Source organism: Leuresthes tenuis, unplaced genomic scaffold (assembly GCF_036924035.1).
Source record: "Leuresthes tenuis unplaced genomic scaffold, fLeuTen1.0.hap1 SCAF_7, whole genome shotgun sequence".
Taxonomy (NCBI): domain Eukaryota; kingdom Metazoa; phylum Chordata; class Actinopteri; order Atheriniformes; family Atherinopsidae; genus Leuresthes; species Leuresthes tenuis.
The window spans coordinates 3,506,672-3,532,761 of NW_027325361.1; the positions used below are offsets into that span (position 1 = coordinate 3,506,672).

The following is a 26,090-nucleotide window of genomic DNA, read 5'->3' on the forward strand; positions in this document are numbered from 1 at the left end:
CATTTTATTATTAATAATATTACTATTATTACTATTATTATTATTACTACTATTATTATTATTATCGTTGTGTAATTTCAATTGATTTAATTTATCACCAAAACAGAAGAAATTCACACGTGAGGCCATTTTTCTCTAATTAATTTCAGTGTAATAGCTTTGATTTGTCTGTTAAATCCACCTGAAATCTGGGTGGAAGTGCACGCGCATCGCCTTGTGATCCTGGAAGCAAACAGCGCCCAGAACATTTCGGCCTTCATTAGTACCTGGGTCTGTTTTCTGGGGGTGGGGGGGGGGTGGGGGGGGTGTTCCCACAAAGCAGTGAGATAAATAAACATTTGACGGCGGTGATATTTCAATCTGCAGGACCCAGAATGCAAAGCAGACGGTCGTTTATCCCTCAGTGAGATATCACATCCATCAGACCATCCTAATCGTGCGTCAGCAGGGACCTTTTGGGTCTGGACCTGCAGCAAAATGTTCTCCGAAGACGTCCAAAATAAATGCAGCTGCAGCTTCTTTTTTTCTTCCTTTCATCCAAACCCTCCCATCATTCATAAACAGAAGTCAGACGGAAGCCTGTTGAGTTTGTACTGACTGATATGTTTTGCTGACAAGGCCTTTTAGTGAGTTCAAACCGCACTGCTGAACTGCTGCCACGTGAGTTTATTTACCGCCGATATTTGCACGCGGGGACTGAGCAGGTGAGGCCAAAAACAATCTCTTCGGGGTGGAATTGAAGCTACTCTCGGCTGAAGCTAATTTTCAAGGCCGCAGCCAAAAAACTTTGAATTAAAAAAAGGTCGCCCTGAGAACAAATGAGCCTCCTGAGGCGTCCGGCACTTTGTTACACGCGCGTTTTACACCAAACGTTCAAAAACCTGAGCGATCCGCGCGTGTGCGCGCATCTACACGCATACACTGAAACCAGCTCAAATATATTTATATATCTCCATTTTCAGTGGCCATAATTTTCAGGACATTCGGTCACGATTTACAATATTATGGGTCTATTTTAGATGGTCCTCGTTTATTTTGAACTGTGCATTTTATTTATTTTTTATTACTATTTACCTTTTAAATCGCTGCTAATAAATCACTCAAATTAGAATCAAATAGACGGCACTTTATTAAACAAAACAAAATGTAATGCCTTCAGAATAGTTATCAACAAATAACACAGAATGAATAAAATAGGTCAGCATGGCTACAAACTCCCCCTTCTGTTTCCATACAAGAACTCTGGGACAATTTCAGGCAGCAACAAGAAAACTGGAAAAAGTGTTTGGTCCTCACATCTCCCTTTTCTTAAAAAATAAATTACTATATTAGGCTATAATTTACAGTCTGGTCATAAAAGCTGGTATTTTATCCACTTTATAAACAATTCTCGAAGTGAGAGGGAAGGAAACTTACGTGTTCTGGTGTTACACAGCCCTCGACAAAAAAATCTCTCAATCTCTCATGTCCATTCGGAGTGTGAAAGAAAGACCAAAAGTACAAAAAAATATATAGGAAATATATATTAGAGTTATTAATTTAGAAGACACGCTTGGCTTTCAGAACTTGCTGCAGTCATAAACAAACGCTCCTGATGTGCGGTAGAGGGACTGGCCGGACGGGAAGGCCATCTGACAGCTATTATTCCCGTTGACCGGGGAGCCGTTCAGCCCGATCCGCTGAGACTCAAACATCTCCCGCACGGAGTGGAAGTTCTGCTGCTGCGCCGGGTAACCCGGGTTCAAGTGGCTCAGGTCCCCGTACCAGGACGCGAGCCGGCCCTGGTGCGCGTGGTGGCCGTCCTGGCCTGCCTGGCTCAGATTTCCGTGCCCGAGGGGGGACGCGGTGGTGGTAGTGATGCAATAGTCGGGCAGAGCCTCCTCCACGGTAGTGGACGGCGCCAGGTGGCCGCCGGATGCCCGGTCCCCGGCGTACAGGCTCATGGCTTGCATGTTGCAGTGATACGTCGCGTTGGAGCTCGTGGAGATGGCGTTCTGGTTACAGGTCGTTGAGCTGTAGGCCGATGTCTGGTTGGGGGAATAGTTGAGAGTCAGTGATGGGGTGATACCTGTCCGAGAGGAGGCGATGAGAGGTGGGGAGAGCTCGGCCTGTGGAGACCCCCGCAATGAGGTCATGATGTTGTCCACGCTGAAGCCCTGCGCCGGGACCTGGCCGTGGTGGTGGTGCTCGGTTCCTTCCATGCTGAGTGACCTGTTGGAGGGGACGCTGTGGGGACTGCCAGTTGACATGCTGCTGCTGCTATCGGGGCTCTCGATCTTGGGCACAGCGCCCAGGGTCGGGGACGCGGCCTGAGGCGGCGTGGAGGTCCCGTTCTCAGTCTTAATATCCTGGATACGCACCGGCTGAGAGCCCTGCGCCGGCGCGTCCTGTTCCCGGCCCGTGGAGCGGGCAGATGGGTCCTTGCCTTGCCTGTCCCGCTCATCTTTGTCCTTCTGCACGTCCTTCTTTTTGAACCTCCTCCGGCGCCGTAGGAAGCTGCCGTTCTCAAACATATTGTAGGAGTCCGGGTCCAAGGTCCAATAGCTGCCCTTACCGGGTTTCTTATCGTCTCGAGGCACTTTGACAAAGCACTCGTTGAGGGAGAGATTGTGCCGGATGCTGTTCTGCCAGCCCTGCTTGTTGTCCCGGTAGAAGGGGAATCTCTCCATAATAAACTGATAAATCCCGTTCAGAGTGATCTTTTTCTCTGGTGAGTTCTGGATCGCCATGGTGATGAGGGCGATGTAACTGTAGGGAGGCTTGACCATGTCCTTCGGCTGGTGCTGGGGGGTGTACGGTCCGTACGCCCGGGCCATGCTGGCCGGGTACTGGTCGTGGGCCGCATGTGAGTACATGCTCATCGGCGCAGGCATTCCGGTATATCCACCACCGGCCCGGTAGTAGCTCTGGTCGCTGCTGATGTAGGGAACGACTCCCAGAGAGTTGGGACTGGAGACGGAGTAGCGTGCCTGCATCATGCGCAATGCGTAAAACGTCTCCAAACTGCTTCCCCACAGAAAATGTCACAGAAAGTGCTCCGATTCTCCTTGGGTTCGCTCTTCTTCTTCGTCGTCCCTTTTTTAAGCCTCAGCTCGCCACGGTGAACCGGAGAGAACGCGCACTGCCGCAGTGAACATTTGGGAAACTAAGAAGGCTGGAGGAGCATGAGTCGACACAGCGAGGAACTTTCTCTTTTTTCTTTTTCTTTTTTTTTTTTTACTCCTCACATTTTTTCCTCCCTTTTGGCTGCTCGAGCTGCTCCACCCCGAATCCGAAAGTGTGCTTCATCATCCAATAGGACGACGAAATGAACCTGTGGAAAAGAGCACCGCGATAAAAGTTACTACCCACACCCCCTTCCTCCTCCCACTCTCCTTCCCCCATCTTTCAGTTCAGACACAGAGTTATTAAATGCCTTCAAGGGTGTGCCTAAAACGCTGAAAATGTAACTTAATGACCTGAATCACGATCATTTTTTGTCATATTAAAATATGATATATTTAAGAAATTCTAAGTTTTAAAAATAATTCGTGACATTTATTTTCTGGCTGTCAGACTTAAAGATTCGACACATTTTACTGTACCCTCCTGTCCATCTTTTTAAAATGCAAACTGCGCATAAAAGTGGAAACAAAACTAAAGGAAAAAGAGCAACTTTCTGCCTTACATATCCGCTCTAATCAAGAGGCGCAAATACAACCTGAGTTGGGTTTATTAACATGTTTTTAGCAGATTAAACCTTCAATTAGAGCCAAGGTATTACACTTTAGGAATTCAAAATGAGTTAGTGAGAGGCTGTGAGAACCCACATCAGCTGCAGTTGAGCCTCTGAACAAACAAGGCGGACATGAAAGAGCGTGGATGCGTCCCTCCTCCCGCAGACAGCGCCGGTGGGTGGTGTGTGGAAACTAATTAAAGGCTAAATGAAGATCATTTGGCCGAGCTGGGTGAGAAAAGGTTCCTTGGGTGCGAGCCGCTGCCGCTGAAAGCAAGGAGGGACATTTGAAATGAAGACATCCAAATGTCCCTCACACACTGCCCGGGTGTTAACTGCGCCATCAAAATGCTCAAAGCTCTCTGCAAAGTTACGCGTCCTCGTGCTGTTTGCAGCCCCCAAAACAACTGGTGATGAAGAATAAATTTTAAGAGCATCCAACAAATATGGATCATCCTAATTTGTGGGAAACGCGCTAAGAATCAATTAAAAATCTCTTTTTAAGCTTGGAAAATCTGAAAAATAGCAGCTTTTATCAGTGATTAAACAGACTTTTGGTTGATAAATGGTTATAAAGCAGACTTTACGGCGCAATTAAAGGCAAACATTCCTGGTGCCGTTATTTCTCATATTTAATCTGTCTTTATTTTCTATGGATGACTTTCACCAGAGTCTGTTTCCATTGATTTTAACTATGGAAATAAAAACACGTGCACCGTAAATATGTGCTGGAAATATTCCTTTTTAATTGTTCGCATGTTCTAATTCTCATTACTTAGAGCCTGTTGCAAATAAAAACAATGAATAAGTAGTGTTAGAAGGTCGTTTCATTTTTAAAAATGTCACAACGAAGATTCGCCTAAAAACATCTGGAGTTTAAGTTTTGGAATAATCCAGCTGCGCAGAGGACAGTCAGCAAAGATAAAATATGCTTTTAATGAACCCAAGTGAGTTCAAACCAGTTGCTGTTTTAAATACTTAATTCAATAAACAGCTCTCAGGCCAACATCTCGATATATTTGTCCAGAAAACTGACCGGATTGGCACATTTTCAGGGAAAAAAAAAACAAATGTCAGAACAGAAATATTTAAATGAACCCCCAAAAACTTGAAAGGATGAAAAAGTGTAGTTTTTCTTTAGAAAAAAAGATAATATGTAAAAGAAGTGAAGTGTTTTCCTTTTGCTCTGGACTGTGATTTGCATGTGTTTCAGGGCCGCAGGAGGAGGAGGAAACAAACGCCGTCACCTGTGAGGTCCCGCCGCGCGCTGAGGCCTCCGGATCGGACGCGCCTGACGGAGACCCCCGCTGACCTCAGCGCTCATCAGCTGCTCCGCACAGCGTGTGTCTGCGTGTGAAGGCTAAACTAATCTGTTCATATCTGCAGCACAAACCCCTCTGTCTGTCACAAATGACGTTTCAAAGGAAAGCAGCACGTCACGTGACGATATTCACGACAAATTCCACATCGACTCAACTCGCTCGTATTATTGAATATTTTCGGAATGTTTAACTAATAATTGTTCCTATCAGTCAATGGTTTGATTGTGTTTTTTATTCATTGGACGACTCCAAAACATTCCTCCTGAGACGAAGCTGAAGCCTTCTGTAATCTTCAGGTTAACACGACGCACTACTGCCCCCTAGTGCTCAGAGCGCGAACAGCACAGGGAATGTTTGGCCTCTCCTGAAAGTTAAATCCTCACGTGCACGTGTCACTAAAGTGTTGGATCTGAACCAGCCGAAGTGTTTAAACACGAAGACGAACTGTTTTTTGTTCCACGCGCCATCGTTCGTGTATTTATGATAACGCTTTATAAAGCGTTGGAGTGTTTATTTACACCCAAACAAAGGGGCAAATGGTCAGTAATGGGGTAAGGAAAGCCACAATGATAAAAAAAGATATACTTAAAGAAGTTTACGTCACATCAAATTGTTAATGAACACAAAAATGACACATAATAGAAAACAACTGCATTATAGTACGAGATTAAACCATCTATATGTGGCCTGTTAATGCTGAATGAGAGATCTGAATATAAATGTTACTTAAAACAGATACGGATGAAGCCATTTGCGGCCTCACTGCTTCATTCTAAAGGACATATTGATTATAACTCAGACCGTGATGCATACATTATGGCTTCTCCAATTCAAATGGATGACATATTGCAGTATTTTGTGTCCAAAATCCACTTAAAAGATAATAATCTTTGCGCTTCCCTCCAATAACACTGGAATCAAACGAGCTAATAGCACCCCCCTCTGCCTTTTTTGTGCTTGTGCACCATCAGCGGCACCAGCAATTAGGATAAAGAGGAGAGCTTGTTCTATGAGCATCTTTCTTCCATTAAACCTAATAGTTTAGATCCATGTGGGTTTTTTTTTTCCTCAATCAGGAATACATTTTAGCTCTGCATCTTCAGCGCTGACCCTCCTTCAGTTTGTTGCTTTCTTTGGACGTCTCACTCTTGTCGGATTGGTGAGAGAGTTCTTTGTTGGCCCGTCAGAGTCGTCAAAAGCTTTTGTATTAGTGCTTAATTAGAGACAGAAGAATTTCCAAAGTATCCCAGTTCTTCAAAGCCATCCACCCACAAAGCACTTTGGTATTGGTTTTCAAATAAATAGACGCCAATCATCCATGTGCAACGTATTAATCTTCCATTTGGTGGAGGATAAAGCTGTTCTCAAGGCCGAAAAAGCTCCTCAAAGTATGGCAGTCCCCCCCCTTTTTACCCCAAACTGGACCTTTGAGAGCAGGCAGCTGAATGCGAAACGCTGCCTTGGAATTCCAAATAAGAAGTAGGAGAAAATATTCCCAATAAAACAGATCGAGCTGCTTCTCACAGGAAATCTGTCCACAGTCACACGCTATAAATAGGAAGCAAATCTCCTGCCCTGGATAGTTCATGGTGCTCATCTGAGACGTGCCCATTCACCCATTCACCAGTCAAATGAGCGTCAGCTGCCGCTCAGAAAGCCAGACGTTTGTTGTTAAATGCTGCCACCTGCTGGATTAAATCAGTAGTTCTCAATTCCGGTCCTCATCACCCACGGCCCTGCATGTTTTCGATGTTTCCCTCCTCCCCCTCACCTGATTCAAATGATCAGCTCCTCATCGAGCTCTGCAGTGGCCTGATAAGGAGCCGATCTGGATTAAATGCACCCCCCCGAAAGACCCTGCATTCATGAAGCACTGGCTTTCTAAGTGCTTTAATTTTTCAAGCTACGCACTCCACCTGAAATTTTCCCAGAGTTTTTATTTCAGTAGTTTTTGCAGAAGTTGAACTTGCTTCTTAGATAAAAACCAAAGCTGCAATAAGAGCAAAAACATTCAGGCATCATTGGTGTGTGAGCTTCAGGTGGAGAAAGGTGAACTGAGGCTGAAAAACAAAGGAAACCTATAAGAATACGGGTCCAACCTCTTCAACCCGAGGCCCCGGAACCAGAGGCGGAACATTCGGTTTGATCCGGCTCTGATGACGTCTTTGCTGTGAAACCAAGATGGAAGAGAGAAATACTCGATTAATTAAGTCATTTTCCAGCAGGTTCCTGGGCTGAACAGGTTAAAAAGCAATCTAACTCCAACACAGGACCCAGGGGCCACAATGAGTGGCTAAGCTAAGTTTTCCCTTTATTATCATCTCCCTTATCGGGAATCATTCTGAAATTCCCTGCAGCCACAACCTCCAAAGCAGCTCTTTATTACTTTCATCCAGTCATACTGACTGTGACTCATGTGGATGAATATGAGCAGGTTTGATCTTTCCTTTGTAGATGAAAATAAGAGTAATATCTTATTTTTTTAGTTTTTATTGAACTTCTGTGTGATGCAGACACAAATCACAGCTTAATGTCAGTGCGGCCGTCTTTTCCTTCACTCCATGATGTTTTCCAACAAAGTCGAGAAAAAGAGCTTCGGAAAAGACTATAGATAGTAATTTTCTTCTTTTTTCCCCCACTGTTGGATGATACTGTGAGTCTAAGATATAAAGTACTGTGAAAGTCTGCTGGAAGATGTGAAAGCTGCAGGGATTCTATAGATCAGGGGTCGGGAACCTATGGCTCGCGAGCCAGGTGTGGCTCTTTTGATGATTGCCTCTGGCTCGCAGATAAAACAAAATATTCTCACTTGTTTTAATCCATCCATCGATTTTTTCATGTCCTGTTCAGGGCTGCAGGAGCATTATTTTAATTGGATGATACTGGACTACGTTGGCAGCGTAAAACAGGTAAACGGCCCCTTTTGAATCAGTCTGCTCGGTCATTAGCTCAAAGCTAACCCTTATCGCTAACGAGTATCGTACATTTCAGGCCGAATGGACTGAAGAATTCGCCTTTGTGGAGAGAGCAAATTCTGCGGTGTGTCTAATTTGCAAAGACAAAATTACATCGATGAAACGGTCGAATGTAAAGCGGCACTTCGACACGCGCCATGCTACCTTTGCATCAAAATACCCGGCAGGAGACAGCAGAAAGAAAGCGAGCCAAGAGCTACTGAGCAGGGTACAAGCTAGAGCTACTGAGCAGGGTACAAGCAGCCAGCAGCAACTCCGCGTATAAATAAATTCAGAGGGTTATTATACTGACATTTAGTTGAATTCACTTTTAAAATATATTATATGGCTCTCATTGAAATAAATTTCCAATTTTTTTGCTTTCATGGCTCTCTTAGTCAAAAAGGTTCCCGACCCCTGCTATAGATGCTTCATCACAAGATGAACAACACAAGGAGCAGGAACCCTCATGGAGAAGATGGTTGGAGGCCAAAATCAAGGTAGCAGAGCTTCAGAAAGGTGTGATGAAGGAGAACTTCCTCAGCTCTGGCTCCACACCTCAGAGGGTCCACTGGACAGGCAGAAGCTAGGAGAATAAATGTGATGTTCTCCACAGAAGTGGAGAAGTTCCCTGCAATGCATGGAGGGTTTCACCCTGAGACTCAGTGAAAGGAGGGAGGACGAGCCAAACATCAAAGATCCAGGAATACGTGAGGAAAAGCTGGTTCCTCAGGCAGCTGAAGCCCAGAGAGGGACAAAAGGAAGAAGAAGAGCGATCATGGAAGGATAAGCCTCTGCACAGCATGTACCACACACAGAAAAAGTGGCTAGAAAAGGCTGATCTGAGGCACTAATCATAGCAGCTCAAGAACAGGCCCTGAGCACAAGAGCAAGAGGCTGCAGTCTACCAGACAAGGCAGGATCCTAGGTGTAGGCTGTGCAAAAAAGGCCTCTGAGACAGTCAGGCACAAGCAGTATGGATCGGATATACCTCCAAAGGTGGTGGGGAATGAGAGGTGAGACCCTGTGGGACTTCCACACCCAGACTGATGAGCCGGCGACGGCTAACCAACAGAACACTGCGGCAGGCGACAAACTGAAGAAGGCTGTAATCTGTGGTAAAGTCAAGAGGAAGGAACTCGAGAAGCTTTAAAAATGCCAAGAGCTCTGAATGCAAGTTGAAAAGATGTAGCTCCAACAGATCCCAGGAACAACATCTGAGATCAGTCCTAAGAACAGTGAAGGTAGGACCCTTGAGCTCCCAGGCTTTATCATATGTTCAGATCTATCTACTGGAAATATATGCAAATTAGCGCTTATTTAAGGAGATAATGCCTCATTTGCATAATCAAACATACAAATTTCAAAAACTTGTAATACATTTTTTTTTCATACTTATGTAAGTAATCAACAGAGGAAGTTTCATGGTGATATCTATTATTTTAAAATGTTACCCTATTCACCTGTAGTGTCTCGCCTTAAGCCCCCAGGCCTCATCCACCTGGGTGACACCACACCTGCTACACATTTAGGCCTCATCCACCTGGGTGACACCACACCTGCTACACATTTAGGCCTCATCCGCCTGGGTGACACCACACCTGCTACACATTTAGGCCTCATCCACCTGGGTGACACCACACCTGCTACACATTTAGGCCTCATCCACCTGGGTGACATCACACCTGCTACACATTTAGGCCTCATCCACCTGGGTGACACCACACCTGCTACACATTTAGGCCTCATCCGCCTGGGTGACACCACACCTGCTACACATTTAGGCCTCATCCACCTGGGTGACACCACACCTGCTACACATTTAGGCCTCATCCACCTGGGTGACACCACACCTGCTACACATTTAGGCCTCATCCACCTGGGTGACACCACACCTGCTACACATTTAGGCCTCATCCACCTGGGTGACACCACACCTGCTCCACATTTAGGCCTCATCCACCTGGGTGACACCACACCTGCTCCACATTTAGGCCTCATCCACCTGGGTGACACCACACCTGCTCCACATTTAGGCCTCATCCACCTGGGTGACACCACACCTGATACACATTTAGGCCTCATCCGCCTGGGTGACACCACACCTGCTACACATTTAGGCCTCATCCACCTGGGTGACACCACACCTGCTACACATTTAGGCCTCATCCACCTGGGTGACACCACACCTGCTACACATTTAGGCCTCATCCACCTGGGTGACACCACACCTGCTACACATTTAGGCCTCATCCACCTGGGTGACACCACACCTGCTACACATTTAGGCCTCATCCACCTGGGTGACACCACACCTGCTACACATTTAGGCCTCATCCACCTGGGTGACACCACACCTGCTACACATTTAGGCCTCATCCACCTGGGTGACACCACACCTGCTCCACATTTAGGCCTCATCCACCTGGGTGACACCACACCTGCTCCACATTTAGGCCTCATCCACCTGGGTGACACCACACCTGATACACATTTAGGCCTCATCCGTCTGGGTGACACCACACCTGCTACACATTTAGGCCTCATCCACCTGGGTGACACCACACCTGCTACACATTTAGGCCTCATCCACCTGGGTGACACCACACCTGCTACACATTTAGGCCTCATCCACCTGGGTGACACCACACCTGCTACACATTTAGGCCTCATCCACCTGGGTGACACCACACCTGCTACACATTTAGGCCTCATCCACCTGGGTGACACCACACCTGCTACACATTTAGGCCTCATCCACCTGGGTGACACCACACCTGCTACACATTTAGGCCTCATCCACCTGGGTGACACCACACCTGCTACACATTTAGGCCTCATCCGCCTGGGTGACACCACACCTGCTACACATTTAGGCCTCATCCTCCTGGGTGACACCACACCTGCTACACATTTAGGCCTCATCCACCTGGGTGACACCACACCTGCTACACATTTAGGCTTCATCCACCTGGGTGACACCACACCTGCTACACATTTAGGCCTCATCCACCTGGGTGACACCACACCTGCTACACATTTAGGCCTCATCCACCTGGGTGACACCACACCTGCTACACATTTAGGCCTCATCCACCTGGGTGACACCACACCTGCTACACATTTAGGCCTCATCCACCTGGGTGACACCACACCTGCTACACATTTCTCCTGAGACTCGGCTGCAGCTGGTGTAACTGTGTTGGGTCCTTTTTTCTTTTTTAAAACAGCCAAGTTATCTCTTTATCTCTGCTGAATGAACGCTTACAGCATTTATGATGAATATTTCATGCATGTAAGAGTTTAATCCTGGATGTGGCCACCATTAACCCTTCATGTTGCAGACCTTAAGGCCATGCTGCTTTTGTTGTGTTGAGGAAAACTTGGATGCAAAGAAATGTTGGACTTCTGGGGAAAAAAAGCACACACATAAACTTTCCTTTAATGGGTTTTAATGCTGTTTTAAACCACTTTAAAAGGTTTAAATTACTGCCCTCTCAGATGCTCTCTGGTGAGGAACAGCTGCTACAGTGGAAATAAAAGCAGGAGACCTTCATCTATCGATATTATTGGCAGATTTTCTAAATATCTTTAATAAATTGAAGGAATTACTCCAGTTTCATCCTTTTATCGGACCATCCTTTTTGGATAGAGTTGAAACCAATTACAATCAAATAATCACTGAAATGTCAGACTTGTTTCATGCTTCGCTCATTTAGCTTGTTGGTGATGGGTTGATGGGGCGGCAGCGTATCCCAGCTGCCATTGGACGAGACCCAAGACCCCAGACAGGTCGCCAATCCATCACAGCCCAAACAGGAAGGCAAACCAGGCAAACAACCACGCATGCACGGTCAGTGTAGAATAACCAGTTAAGCTAACATGCATGTTGTTGATGGTGGGAGGGAGCTGGAGGTCCCACACAAACAGATAACCACCATGCATTCAAACCACAAACCTTCTTACTGTTAGGCCGCGGCGCTGAGCACCATGAGCTGTTATGAGAGCTATTATTCTCTTTAAATCAGAGAGGGAAATGCTTTGCATCAGTTGTAAGTGCACGGAAACTGAGGATACCAGCTACTGCAGCTTTCAAAGTGAAGCTATCCTTACCTATACTTTCTACTTCAGAGTGTGCCAAATGTTTTCAGAGGGTAACATGTCTGGAGCAGTCGACTGGTCATCGATTATTGAAACGATTAATCGATTAATTAGTAATTAAAGCAATCTAAAACTGAAAAAGGACACATTCAAACCATATTTCATCTTGACTTTTAGCATTAACTGAAAATGGCTGTCATGCACCAACAGTCAAATCAATACCAAAAAGTGAAAAAGAATACAGCCTGGTTGGAACTTTGGACTCTGAAGTTGAAAAATACCATTTTAATGTTGCATTTTAATGTTAAAATCCAAGACAACTCTTATTTATAGCTAGCAGGCTACGCTAACAAGCTAAATATCTTTCTATGGTGTCTCCCAGAGCTCCAACCTGCTTCCTCTTCAAATGTTCATGCATGACAGACTGAGGTCGGCTTTACAAAACTTGCAGGTAATCTATTTTTTTTCTGGGTGTTGAGGGTGAAATGCTCTCAGACCCTGGACACTTTTGGAGGAGAGGACGATAATTCAGCCGCAGCCATTTCACTGTTTCTACAGGTCATCTCCCGCTATTATTTACCGTAACGCGCATGCGTCTCTAAGCAGAGATAGGCAGGAAGTGAGATGACTCACTCCGTAGGAAAAATGATGTTCAGCTCGACAGCGTGAAAAAGACGTAATGATGACGTAAACGACTATTACCGACAATTAAATACGACTAATTATGTTATCGATTTTTGACGACAACATCGACTAATCGTTGCACCCTTAGTCTGGAGTGCAGGGATATCTGTTCGCAGCTGAAGTCTCTAACTACAGACCACGCTGTCATAGTAAGATCAGAAAGTGGTTTGAGTTGTCTTTAAGATGAGGAAGGTGGTGCAGCAGTAATGGAGCCTTCACAGAGGCTCAGGGAACCAGCCACGAGCACTAATGCACCTTTTGAACTGAAGCCGAATGGTTTCTTTCTTTTTAGCCTGGAGTTTCCATGATTCATGAAAAGGATTTTTGATTGAAGGAAACTCAAGTTCATCTTGAATTGGCTCAGGCCCAGATCAGGTTCCGGCCCTTCTGGATGTTGTTTATTGTGTTTATTCGCATGGTGGAATTCTTCCTTATTGACAAACTGTGCTTTCAGTGGTGTTCCTCAGCCCATCCTGTGCTTTCCGCTGCTGTTTTAAAGCTGTGCTGCTGGGTCTGAAGGTCAGGTCTCTACTTCATCTCTGGTCTTCAGGCTTGTGGCTTTCATACAGAGAATTCTCCAGATTCTCTGAATTTGTTCATAACATTATTGATTTTACAAGTTTACACTGAGAAATGTGGCGCTTAGCGAGGTAACCGCACAGCAAAAAGCTTTTTCGCTCAGGTATTCCAGCTTCCTCCCGCAAAGCTAAAGCGATCGTGTGAAGGGATGCTTGTTTCTGTGGTCGACACCTGACCTTTTGCTTTAAACAAGACAAAGCAGGAAGGTAAAGTGAGTGATTGAACATGGAGAAATGCTACGTTTTTTAGCTATTTGGTCTGGGATTGTAGAATCTGAAGCTGTAACCTTCGCTGAGAGGCTTTTTCTGCTGTTTTTGGATCAGGAAACTTGTCTTTAAGACACACAGTGCCAAAATACTTTTGATACAAATGTAGCTATGAACTGAATTCCTTCCCTTGCATTCATTAAAACACGTTGTGTTTTGTATTATAACTTTATAGCATCATGCTATTAAAATGCTCTTAGAAGAAATGACTCCCCAGGAGACCCTGGAGTGTCTGGTGCAGTCATGAAAAAAGAAAATACACCTTTTTTCAGTTCTAAGTTTTCCCTCTGCTCCCTGCTGGGTCTTTAAAATGAGGTAAATCCAACCTCTGATGGCAACATATTACTCTGTATTCCTATTAAAGGTAAACTAGCCCTTTAAAAGGTGACTGTAAACCCCTCAGCTCGTAAGGTGGGGTCTTTGTGGATTGGGTCTGAGCCCATCTGATTGTTATCTGAGTAATTTGGAGGTCCGGTAAACACGTCAGACCCTTTGACGTGTTCTTTTAACCCTTTTGAGCAGCGTTTGTGGCGCCTGCTGCTGTCCTGTTGGATGAGGCTGCGTATTTAAGGGGAACCCGACGCTGTATGTGGGGGTGTGACTGGTCTGCAAAAAGACTGGCAGGATGTAGGTTTCAGTGCTCTGGAATAAGACGAACAGCGTCACTCATTTTACCCGTCAGTGGACTTCATGTTGTGGCTTATCGTTAGATTTCATTTTGATGTGATAAAGTCCTGAATTAATGCGTTTTTGTTGGAAATAGTTCATGCAAGTACAGAACATGCTGTGAATATAAATCACGGGCCTTTTTACTCAGACTTCTAAAGCTGCGGTGTTTCAACACATTTATGAGAGCTTAACTTTGGCTTGCAGTGTGTGATGCTCATGTAAACAGATGACAGCAAAGCAGGAAACGATTGGCTGAGACAAATGTTGATGAGATATGTTCTGCTTCTGCAGTTCTGGCCTCAACCGCCAGGTGGCACTGTCGACCAGTGCATCAACAGCGCAGGACCCCCACAAAGTGCAGCAGCTGCAGCGCCAGAGTGTGTGACTTCCCACCATGGACTGCTGCAGTAAGGAAGTAAGAAAGAGCTTTAAAAGACATTCTTCCCTTGATATGTGACTGCTGGCGATTGTTTGACAAAACCCACATTACACTTGTGTAACCCGAAAGCGTTCAGAGCTCCAGAATGATTAAGTCGGACAGTCATCTCATGCTCTGTTTGCCTCAAACTGCTCTGACTCTTATTTGCAAGCAGATGTTGAACACTGGCTGTGATTTTCTGTCTGATCTGTCCTTAATAGTTTCTTTATCTTACGCAGGAACACATTCAAACGTCTCATATCTCACAGTTTCAGTGGCAGGAAGTCAAAAGTAAATGGGTTGTCCTCACTTCTCCAACACAACTTGTTCGAAGATACGTGGCAGAAGAACCCAAGTTTGTAAATCATTGTTTGGTTTGTCTTGACAAATAAACACTGAGGTAACAGGGAAAACATTTTCTCAGATGTTGTTAGAAACCGATGATGTCAGTGGCCTAATAAGGACCTGCAACCTCCAAACCGTCTGCATACCTGTGTTCAATATGTGATGCTTGCACCAAAAGCCATGCAGACAGAACTACCCAAATCTGCTTTCTGTTTGTGTGGCGAGGTCAGTCTGATCTGTTTACTGCGCACTAAAAATAAAAATACCACATCGTTGCATTTCCATAGACTCGGGCCCTCTCGGCTCATTTGTTTATGTGGCGTCTGCAGATGTTGTCACATGGAAGGGAGCCGCTTCCAGCCTGAAAAACACTCTTTTTCAGCCTGGAAGAGGCTGTGAAACATGTGTCAGCTGAGAATAATCTGAATTTTACAAAGAAATGGCATCTATGAAGCCCCAAATGCGTGGTGGACATCATAAGAGGAAATGTTCCTGAGCCACGGTCACCCTGTGAGGCTCCTGGGTTCTTTTTCTGCACAGCTCTTTTCTATCAACACCAAAGTGACCAAGTGAAGCTGAGCAGTAAACACTCCATGTTAATCTCCAGGTTCATGTCATTCCAGTGACCCATAAGCTGCTTTTTATTCTGCTATATTTGTGCTACAGTTGGAGCTACTTTGGAAAGAGTGACTTTACATTCCAAACAGCTGACCAGCTCATAAAATACAAATACTTGATTTAGCCTGAGGTACTTAAAAGGCTATAAATTAACTTAGCGTCAGCCTGAAATGATGTGTAGATGCTAATGATGTGATGATAATCCAGTAGTGTAAAATATAAACTCTCAGTGGTGTTTTTCTATGTATTTTACCTCTAAAAGAAACATTTATCAGTTAATATATTTGAGCTTTCGCTTGAATTTTTAACGTTTCCCAACTGATGGAGTATTTCTAAATAGCAATGCTGCACAAGCTGGTAGCCAGCAGAGCCAAAAAGAAACTATTCATAATTAAAATTATTCTAAATCCTCTGAAAATAGGACTAACATCCTCTCAGCTGTGAGGTGACTTTATAATAAGAGTGACGCACCGCCTGTATCTAACAAAAAATGCTAAAACTGAATGACTTCAGAGAATAATTGCAAATTTCCAGCGTGTCAGTCGGTGCTGGAGGTAGTGCACAGAGCCTTTAAATACAAGAAATGATGTGGAAACACCTAATAACAAGGAAAGTCGTGTTTTTAAGCCATAAAGGTGGAAATCTTAACGCTCAAAAGCACTGAAAAAGTTACGCAGCAGAACCTAGCATCTCAGTATTTCTTTTAGCTTTTTTATAATGAAACCAAGGATGCTTTGTTAATGCTGGGAGGGAGATAAGTTTTACAATTATTGAAGGACAATTGGGCTCGAATTAGTTGAAATCTTAAATATTTTTTTCAGGAAGTGTGTAAAAGGCCACAAAAATAATTAAAATACGTCTGTCTGCTCAAAGTCTTCCTATAATGTGTAAAGAGTCTAAATAAATTTAGCCTAAAATATATATCAGCTTTATTGATACCTTTAACAAGACAAAAAAGTTGGCAAAGGGTTATACAATAAGTGCAAGTTTTGCTGCGGTTCATGAAAGCCTAAAGCATCGTGTGTGTGGTTACTCAATTAATATAAAACATAGTTACATGGAATATAAATTGTTTGCACGTGTTACAAGAGCAAACACCTTAAAAGTCGTGTTTCTGAAACTTCTTTTGAAGAAGAAAGCTTGTCAGGGTTCATAAAGGCAAAGTGGTTTTACTGAAGGCCTCTTGGGTTTCTTCATTCATTTCCTTCAACGCAAAGTCCAACAAGAGAGAGAAAAAAGAAGCTTTTTTGGGCTGCATTTAAGATGCAAACATGTGAAAGTGGACACCACCATACATCTTAGTAGAAATCCTTCAAAAATAGAAAATAAAACAGTGGGGGGAGGGGGGGAGTCCGCTTGCTTGCTCAGATGTGACGGACCCGCAGTTTCACTGTGACCGTCGGTGCTTGTCTTGTTTGGAGTCCGCAGTGGCGCGAGAGCTCACATCACGCACGGTTTGATGTCCTGACAGACGCTCTGGGGATGGTGGTGGTGGTGGTGGTGATAATAGGATCCGCCAGCCGAGGGGTGGAAGGAGGAGATGCCGTTAAAGTTCAACACAAAATCCTTCCTGTCGCACACCGAAGAGTGGCTCTGATAGCGTGGAATCCCCACTGTGGACAGAAAGACAGCAGAGTGAAACCTGAGGATCGCACCAGGACATTTATATTCACCACAGATGATCCTGAAAATGTTTTTCCTGATGCACAGACTAAATATGTGGTCTAAATAAATCATTAAATAGCTTTTAGACTTATTTAATAACCTGAAAAAATGCATCCACTGCGCTCTTGATTATAAATTTAAACAAATGCATTTGGAAAAAGCAGGAAACCTCTTTTAAAATGTCTCTAAAAGTGGTTCCGAACTCGCACCTCTGAGGCCAGATGTGTGGATTTGTTGGTGAGATCATTTGTTTGAATTTATGCTCCGTTTATTTGTATCAAATGAAAATGAATGAATTCCTACTAATATGTCCATTTTCCAGCGTCCACACACACTCATTCCGATCTGACTTTTGAAATATTTCTCTCCATCACTTCAATGTTTTTTAGTTTTATTTGTTTAGACCAGAATTAGCTGTTTGAGCAAAATTCCCCTGAGAACCGCAACCCTCCGAGTATTAAATTCGGATCCGGTGACCGTTATTTTGTGTCTGTAAGCGAGCCTTCGTTCCAGAAACAGAGCTGAGGAGGCTTCGGCAGGGTCATAAGGACTCCAGATGTGACTGTTTTTCAGGGGAAGACAGCAGGCTTTATCCTCCGGGCCACAGCTCGCTGCCCTGCGCCCGTTTTCACAGACAACTCTTTGAGTGACAGGGCTGCATCCGAGCCTGGAGCGCAGACTCCGGCACATTTTCCCTCCGTAGCAGCTCAATTAGGACGCTGCATAAAGTTTAACAAGGCCTTCCGTCTCTTGTGGACACGCCGTGGTTGAAATCCACCGCCGGTGTGGTCCGACCAGCACAGTCTTTGTTTAGTTAACCTCTGGGACCCTTTCGGGCTCCAGCATGGGCTCCTCGCCTCCGTGAAATCCCCAGACTTTAGTAAAGCCTCACTGTGTTCTGTTAAAGTAAATGATGGTGAACTGGGAGGTGAATCAAGACGCAAACCTGTTTTTCTTTATTTATTAATTAGGCAAAATATCCCGTGACGGAGGAAATCCTGCAAACTGTGGGTGAGAGGCTCAAAAATTACACCTTTTCACGTTTCATTTTCTAAATTTAATTCTAAAAAACAATTCAGAAATCCATGGATTTTTTAAATGAATGAGCTTTGTTACGCGTGGTCCTGCGCAGGCTTTAAACTATCATTTGATCAACTTTCAATGCAATGTTATGATTGAATAAACTTTAAAACAGCGACGTTAATTTGCAGAAAAAGTCCCAAAATCAAATTTTAGCAAACACTTGACACAAAAGACGGGAACAAAAAGGGGACAAACTAAATTATAAAAGTGAAATTACTCAATTCTGAATCTATTTTCTTGGCTGAAAGAACATATCCATTTCCGTTTTACACTGTTTACCCTTTAAATAATGTCGCTAGTTAAATATTCTGATGATATCCAGAGTGTTTCCATAATTTCGTCATTTAATTTTCACCTTTTAAACATTTTCCATAAAACAGTTACAGTTAGTTGTGCTGCAGATTAAAAGAAACTATTTAGGAAATCAAAGTTTAAACCCGTTTGTCCTACAAATATAGCTGAAATGCCGTGAAAATTTTTCTCAAGTTTCTATTAATTCCCTGTCAGTGGTAACTCGAAAGTATTTGGCAGGTTTGGGGATGTGCGGGTTGCTGGTACCTGATATGTCAGTGGAGTGGCTGTCCCTGCCGTTCTGGTGGAGATAACTCTGCTCCAGGGAATAAGGCGACATGCCGGAGTGTAAACCGGAGGATGCTGGGCTACTGGAGGCGAGAGGCTGCTGTTTGATGTAGTGGGACCCGCCAGAGGACGCCCAGTGTGCGGATGTACTGGCGTACGGGGAGTGGCCGTCCAGCGCGCTGGCCATAGCCGGAGAGGACGGTACGGGACTGCTGCTGCTGTCCGGCCCATACTCCCCATTCGTGGGCACAGGACAACTCGCCATGTATGTGGAGCCGGGGCTCGGGGACATGTGAGGTACGTGGTGGCCGCCGCTCAGGCCGTCGTAACCCCCAGCCATTGAATTGCTCATCATGTCCAAGTTATAGCTGTTGCTGTGACAGGCGAGGGTGGCGGATGGAGCCTGGAAGTCAAAGCTCTGCGGGAGAATTGAAGTGCCGAAGCCTATGCCATTCATCATCCGATACATGGGCTTTAAAGCTTGACATTTTCTTCTGAAGCCTCTGGGTCTGCGACGAAAAGAGCCCTCCTCAAACATGAACTCACTGCCGGGGTCGATGGTCCAGTAATGGCCTTTCCCCGGCCTGCCCAGTCCTTTGGGCAGCTTGATGAAGCACTCGTTTAGCGAAAGATTATGCCGGACTGAATTCTTCCAGCCCTGATATGAACCCCTGAAGAATGGGAAGCGAGCCTGGAGGAACTGGTAGATCTCACTGAGTGTCAGGCGTTTGGTGGGCGAGCTCTGTATTGCCATAACGATGAGAGCGATGTAGGAGTACGGCGGTTTTTCCGGTCGCCTTAATCCAGAGCTTGTCTTTTTCCCTTTGACGGCCGTGGACGAACTTTCTGTGGCGGCTTGCGGGCTCAGCATGGTGGGATGCAGGACGCTGGACGCCGGGCTGGATCTCAGAGGAGGCGGAGGGTCCAGCTGCTGCTGAGGGGTCTCGGTCGTCATGTCAGCTCTGACGTACAGCTGGCGTGGAAAGAAGAGAGGGAGGGAGAAAAGACGAGCTGTGAGATGTTTCAAAAGAAAAATATGTCGAGTTCCAGCGGTCAGTGTCGTTGCAAGTGAGCGTTACACCACCAGTGGTCCCCAGAATCCTAGCGCAAAATGGAGTTAAATCTGTCTCCAGTTACGCACGACTCTCCCGTTACGCACGGTGCTGCTTTGACGCATGCAGAACGCACGGCGGGTACGCACTGACAGAGAGAGGAAGAGGAAGAGAGAGTGGGGGGAGCTCGTTATCCACTGGAGACTAAGTGTCCGGGGTTGTAGCTCAGCACAAGGACTCCACTGGGTGTCACACCGGCGCTAAGTGGCGCTGTGTGACGCGTGGGGTGGCCATCGACCGCCTTAATAATCCCTCAAGCGGAGGAAACACGAAAACCCTTCGACTTATTGCGCGCAGGAGTCCAGACAAACAAAGCCCGGCCACCTATCATTTCATAAATCTTTCTTCCCTTTGCGAGAGCCCCCCCACCCTTTCTCCTCATCCGCACTCTGCGCCTGTAAATCTCCCTGAAATCAGTGACGACTGCAGCCACCTCCCTCCCACCCTCACGCCAAAACTGACCCAAGTTCACTTACCGTTCTCAGCAGAGCCCCACATTCTCTCCGCTCCTCGTCTTCTTTCTTCCCTCCCACCGCTTCGTTCCAAGCACGGAATACACGCAATTAAGCCATCTATCAAACCTCCCCCAGACATCCCAATCAACAGCGCCACACGCCAGCCGCACAAGTTAAAAAACGCCCCCGGTCGCCTTTATATGAAACTGTGATTTCAGCCCGACGTGCCACATAACGTAAACTTTCCTGACGCGAAAAAAACTCCACAATATGTGCAAAAGGTCCCGCTTGTATCTGACCAAAACATTCTCAAAGGCCTACATGCTATTCGCGGCGAGTAATACCCAAACACATCAACGTGAAGCAATAAAAAACGCACAGTCTTGTATTATTTGTATTATTTTGCTCATAATTTCCTCCCAAAATGGTCCAGAGGATAACAAAAACAAACTGTCGCGGTGCCGAGCTGGGGCAAGGAGTGTGAGAGATGGAGGGGTGGTGGTCTTTACCGTGTGTGTGTAAGCGGGGGGTTGCTCTGAGTAAATGACTTTGACATGAGTGGAAGCAGGCTTTTTCCATCAAGCCCGGCCCTGGATACCACACACAGCGCTAGTGTCAGCTTACCGCCCCGGGCCAGAGCCGGTCCCATGGGCCCCACGTTCATTAGAGAGAGAAAAGCGAAATTAGGCGAGCGAGCGTCGACAGTTTCCTCCTCTATGGAGACATCACACACAGATTTGTCCAACATGATGGAGTTATATATCCCATAAAGGTAATATCAACATCCGTGCTGCGACGAAGCGGGGGTTATTGGTTTTTCAAGAGTAAAAAAGAAGTCGCTAAACTCAAAGCGTTAGTTTTGTTCCTCAACTTCATTTATATAATACAAACATTTTAGGGTAAAATTCTATTGATTATGTTACGCACATACCTTTTACTGGGCCTTACATAAAGCTGGTCGTCCAAATCAAAATAACCCACGGGAGAAAACTACAGCTCAGATTGAATATAACAGATCCACATTTCCAAATGTTATTTAACACCTTCAGAAGTCCGTCTGCACGATTCCTTTCCGATAGGGGGCTTTTAAAGTTTAGATAAAGCCTGGAGGATTTTCCGAACAATAACCACGTCCACTAACCTTTGCACTCTGCACAACAAAGGCTCCGCGGATAAAATCATTTTCCACCATGGCACACACACACACGCACACACACGGCAGTTTGGAGGACCTTAAAGGCCCCAGAAATTTCCTGCAACATCAAAACTTATGACCCCTGCCGAGATCAGGATGCCTTGGTTTGCAGAGGGAAACTTTGTTCTGGGAGCCCTTTGAAGACGTTGATCCGGCTGCTTTACGCGCCGAGGTGGTAGGAGATTCTAATTTAGTCTTTCGGAAATATCCAGTGAACCGCGGCCATAGCGACAGCCTCTCAGATGTGTTTTGATGGAGAGTTTTGTCCCTGTAATAGTCACTGGTGGAGGCCTAAATGAGCCCGACACAAAGAAGGCTTCTGTTTGTTTTCATGTACATGGGGAGATATGCTGTTTATCCCTCAGAAAACACGACAGAATGTTTGGGTGCGCGTGACCTCGGGTAATGTATAGGCCTGTTGAAACAGAATCGACCTGTATTTTACATGGAAAAGGCTGATTAAAACCGGAAATGGTTTTAGAATTATTATTTATCGCAAAAACTATCCTCAGCTGTAAGTAAAACGAAACAAATCTGTCTCAAAACAATATTAAAACATTAAAGGTAATTAACTCGGCCTTAAATTTCGGGTGTTTTTCAATGATATTGTTTAATATCAAATGAAATTGACACATACAGCATTGAGGCCTGAATGGTAATCTAATATCGTATTTGTTGCTGAGCTTTTGTCTTGACCGCTCCGCCTGTGTTTCCTGTGGCGGTGCCGGGAGCTTTGGATCTCCCTCTGCGGGACTCTGGGAGGTCAGGCGCGGTTCACTTCGCCGGAGTGACAGACTGTTTGGACTTCCTAACATTGTGCCTGCTTTAAACTTTGGTTTCATTACACTGCGCGTCTCATTTGTGGCCTTAACAGGCCTCGGCTCTTCCTCAGGCAGCACGGCGCGAGCCCACAGAGACGCAAACCGGAATGCAAATTTGAGGCATGCGCATTGTGACAAATAAGATCTCAACAATGTGAGGATAACGAGACAATTGGAGCCACGTGACTGCCCCTCAGACAGGTGTGCTGTTCCGGCATTTCACCTGCAGGCTGCAGCATTGTCCCTGGAAACAGGAGCTAGTCTCACCTGTCACCTGTCGCCCTTCACACGTCAGCTTCAAATACACACCGTGTCTGCATGGGGGCGACCGGTGAGAGTATAAGAACCGACCGTGGGTCTAATCGCACAGTTATTATATCATTAACATTAGATATTTATTTGTGCAGGCTTTGTTTTGCCACCCGAGCTGCATGCGGGGTTCCTCCTTGTGCTTTGGGGTCAAATTGACCCCCATCAGAAGTAAAAAAAAATCTGTATAATCCTGATAATTCAGCTTCTCTTAATCATTCAACTCATTGTAGCGCAAAGCATCTTTTTTCATAGAAAGAGAATTTACCAGGAAACAATCACTCGCACGTGAGTCTAACCTCCAGCTGTAAATTGTCATTTTGTGAGAGAAGCTTTAATTTTAATTTTTAATTTTTGTTCCATCTGAATTTGTTGCCACATCAGAGTAAACATACCTTATTTTTATTTAAAAGGAAACGTTCATTTTATTTATTTGATGTCGAACCAAACAACGAAAAATAAAAAAAAAACAGAACCATCTGAAAAATTAAAACATTTGATGCTTGAATGACAAGCTGTCATTAGATAAAAGTTAAAGAAATAAACGCTCCACATTTTAAGTGCATTTGGATAAAAAGATTGCTGCTTTTGTTAACTTTGTTAAAGTCACGTTGAATCTTTACGATTGTTTCCTGAGAGGCGGAGGTTTGTTTGAGGAACATCCAGCCAGTGGACAGACCGCCTGGGGTCCGTTTCAGGACCGCGGAGAGCAACTGAAGCCTCCTCCGGACATGACCGGAAACGGACTGCACGACTTCGTGCGCGAGTCTCTGAGGATGATACCGCGATTTCCAACACAAAAAGCCAAAAATAAAAGTTATATTTTACCGACAGAATAAAGCTCTCGTTTTAATATATTCACGAGTGGGACGAGAGATGAGAGGACACGTCACAAATCTGGGTAATTAATAGTCTTTTTTCCTCGTATCACCACTTTTATCGATTCACTAAATCATTTAAATCACCTTTCTGTTTATCTCACATTTACAGTAGTATGATATCAGCTGTAAACACTAAAATAATTCAACTTTCTTTATTAGGAAAATCATTACAAGCAGTTTTCTTTTTGAGATTGAATAGTTCTCTGGTCCAGATTTGATTTGAGAATGTAAATATTATATAATATATATGTATATATATAGAATGTAATATATATATGCAATATTTTGTCAGTCATTTGTTATTCTTTCGAATATCACGGCGGCCCCAATGATCCAGAAATATTGACCTTTTTTTAGGAAGCAACTATAGCCGCCAAGAATTATTATTATTATGAGACTATTCCCATAAAATTCAGCACTGAACCAACAGTCTTATGGCAGAAAACTGGACTTCAGGCCTAATTCTATCATTGTGAATTGGATCATTACAGTTTAGAGCTCAGTTTTCTTCAGATAAGAGAGCCATAAATAGTAAAATCAATCAAAGAACTTCATTATGGGTCTGTTCTGATGAACAGGTGTAAGACCCCCTGCTCCCTCCACCACAACACCTGCTTCTCTTGAAACTCGCCTTTTCTTGTCTCTAATGAATAAGACATTGAACAACATGGTCCCATTGTTTCACTTTTTTATTCATAAAAATACCAAGCATGCATCAATCAACCAACCAATCAACCAGTCTCAAGAAAACAGGACATTTTCCATGCAGCCACATGTTTCTCAATGCAGCTCGGTCTATATTTTCATTCATATACACAACAATATTTATACAGCAGGTCATACAAAACATGGAAATATAAATAGAATGATAGTTCAAACATGGCATGGTTGCCATCATACAGTAGAAATGAGCAACGAACCATGGATACATGAATACAAACAGTCTCTCTAAATATACTTAGCGCGCACACACCGACACACACACGCACATACACAGGAATGTCCTAATGTTTTGGTTAGTCACCACACACTTAAATCTATTTTTGACAACACGCCATGTTTGCTGTTTCACCGCAAAATGACTTTTCAGTAGCTTGGTCATGATGAGAAAGTCTGAGTCTCACACAGTTCGACAGTTAAAAGCGCCCACAAAGTGCACAACATTGTTCAAAACACAACAGTCTGACAGCAGTCCAGGTGTTTCATGACAGCAGGGAGTCTATGTGGAACCCTCGGGCTTTGGTGGGCATCTTGAACGTGGCCTCCGGTGGGGGCATGCCGGGGGCTGTCTGCTGGAGGTATGTCGGCGCATCCCTGACGGGCTCCGTGCTGCTGTACGCCACCTCTGACAGATAACTGTGCTGTACCGGAAAGTTCAGACTGTAAGGCAGCATGTGGGCCCCCGGGGACCAGTACAGCCGGGGGCCGGGGTTCTCTGCGCCAGCAGGGCTGGTCTCTCTTCGTTTGAATGGCGTGCTGAGGATGCTGTCGATGGCGAAGGAGCTGGAGAACTTGACCCCCACTCTCTCCTCCGGCGCGGGGAGGCGGGTGTCCTCGCTGAGGATGTCCGGGCTTTGCTGCTCCTTGGGGGACCTCTTGGCGATGCGCTTCCTCCTGCGACGGAACACCCCATCAGCGAAGGTGTACTCGCTGTGTGGGTTGAGCATCCAGTAGTTGTCCTTACCCCAGGGCCTGGACGGGTCCCGTAGCACTTTGAGGAAGCAGTCATTGAGTGACAGGTTGTGGCGCACGGAATTCCTCCAGCCGGTGTAGCTGCCACGGAAGAATGGGAACTTCTTCATCAGGTAGTCGTTGATCTCCGCCAGAGTGAGGCGGCCGCTGCTGGACTCCCGGATGGCCATAGCGATGAGGGCGATGTAGGAGTACGGGGGCTTGGGTCTGCGGGTGTAGGGCTTCCCTTTGCCGCTGTCGGCACTCAGGGTGACAGGTGCCGGACTGTTAGCCACGCAGTCCCCGTCCGAGCCCAACTCGTCTCCGGACAGAGGAGATGGGACTCCTCCGTCTGCGTCCATGCACAGCTCCAGCGGCTTCTGCGCGAAGTGGTGCGCTGAGAAAACTTCAAGTTTCATTTTCCCAGAAAAAACAAGAGTAATGATCTCCTCTCAGAAACCTTGCAGCGCGAACTTTGTTCAGAGTCTTTTCTCAGCTGAGCAGCAGAGCAGGTGTAAGCGTCCCGCCAGCAGAGAGAGGTCGGACTGTTTTTGTCTTGTAAGAGCTCGTCTCAAGCGCTGGAGGCACCCCGAGCCTCTGTGTGGAGCTGCAGAGTACAGATCTGTCTCCGGAGACACGGTTGTCTTG

General features: G+C 45.4%; 3 protein-coding genes across 3 annotated transcripts; all 3 read right to left on the reverse strand.

The window, feature by feature from the left end:
* Positions 1 to 1,105: 1,105 nt before the first annotated feature.
* On the reverse strand, positions 1,106 to 3,310 carry LOC140311526 (forkhead box C1-A-like). The gene has a single exon (XM_072388920.1). It carries the CDS (start codon positions 2,976 to 2,978, stop codon positions 1,560 to 1,562), a length of 1,419 nt encoding a protein of 472 aa, XP_072245021.1. The 5' UTR covers positions 2,979 to 3,310; the 3' UTR covers positions 1,106 to 1,559.
* A 13,273-nt stretch (positions 3,311 to 16,583) lies between these two features.
* Positions 16,584 to 20,471, reverse strand: LOC140311529 (forkhead box protein F2-like). Its single transcript, XM_072388922.1, has 2 exons — positions 18,978 to 20,471; positions 16,584 to 17,284 (listed from the first exon to the last, which is right to left on the reverse strand). The coding sequence occupies exons 1-2, from the start codon at positions 19,951 to 19,953 to the stop codon at positions 17,112 to 17,114; spliced, it is 1,149 nt and encodes a 382-aa protein (XP_072245023.1). The 5' UTR covers positions 19,954 to 20,471; the 3' UTR covers positions 16,584 to 17,111.
* Positions 20,472 to 24,442: 3,971 nt separating this feature from the next.
* foxq1b (forkhead box Q1b) lies at positions 24,443 to 26,077 on the reverse strand. The gene has a single exon (XM_072388923.1). It carries the CDS (start codon positions 25,859 to 25,861, stop codon positions 24,974 to 24,976), a length of 888 nt encoding a protein of 295 aa, XP_072245024.1. The 5' UTR covers positions 25,862 to 26,077; the 3' UTR covers positions 24,443 to 24,973.
* Positions 26,078 to 26,090: the final 13 nt, after the last annotated feature.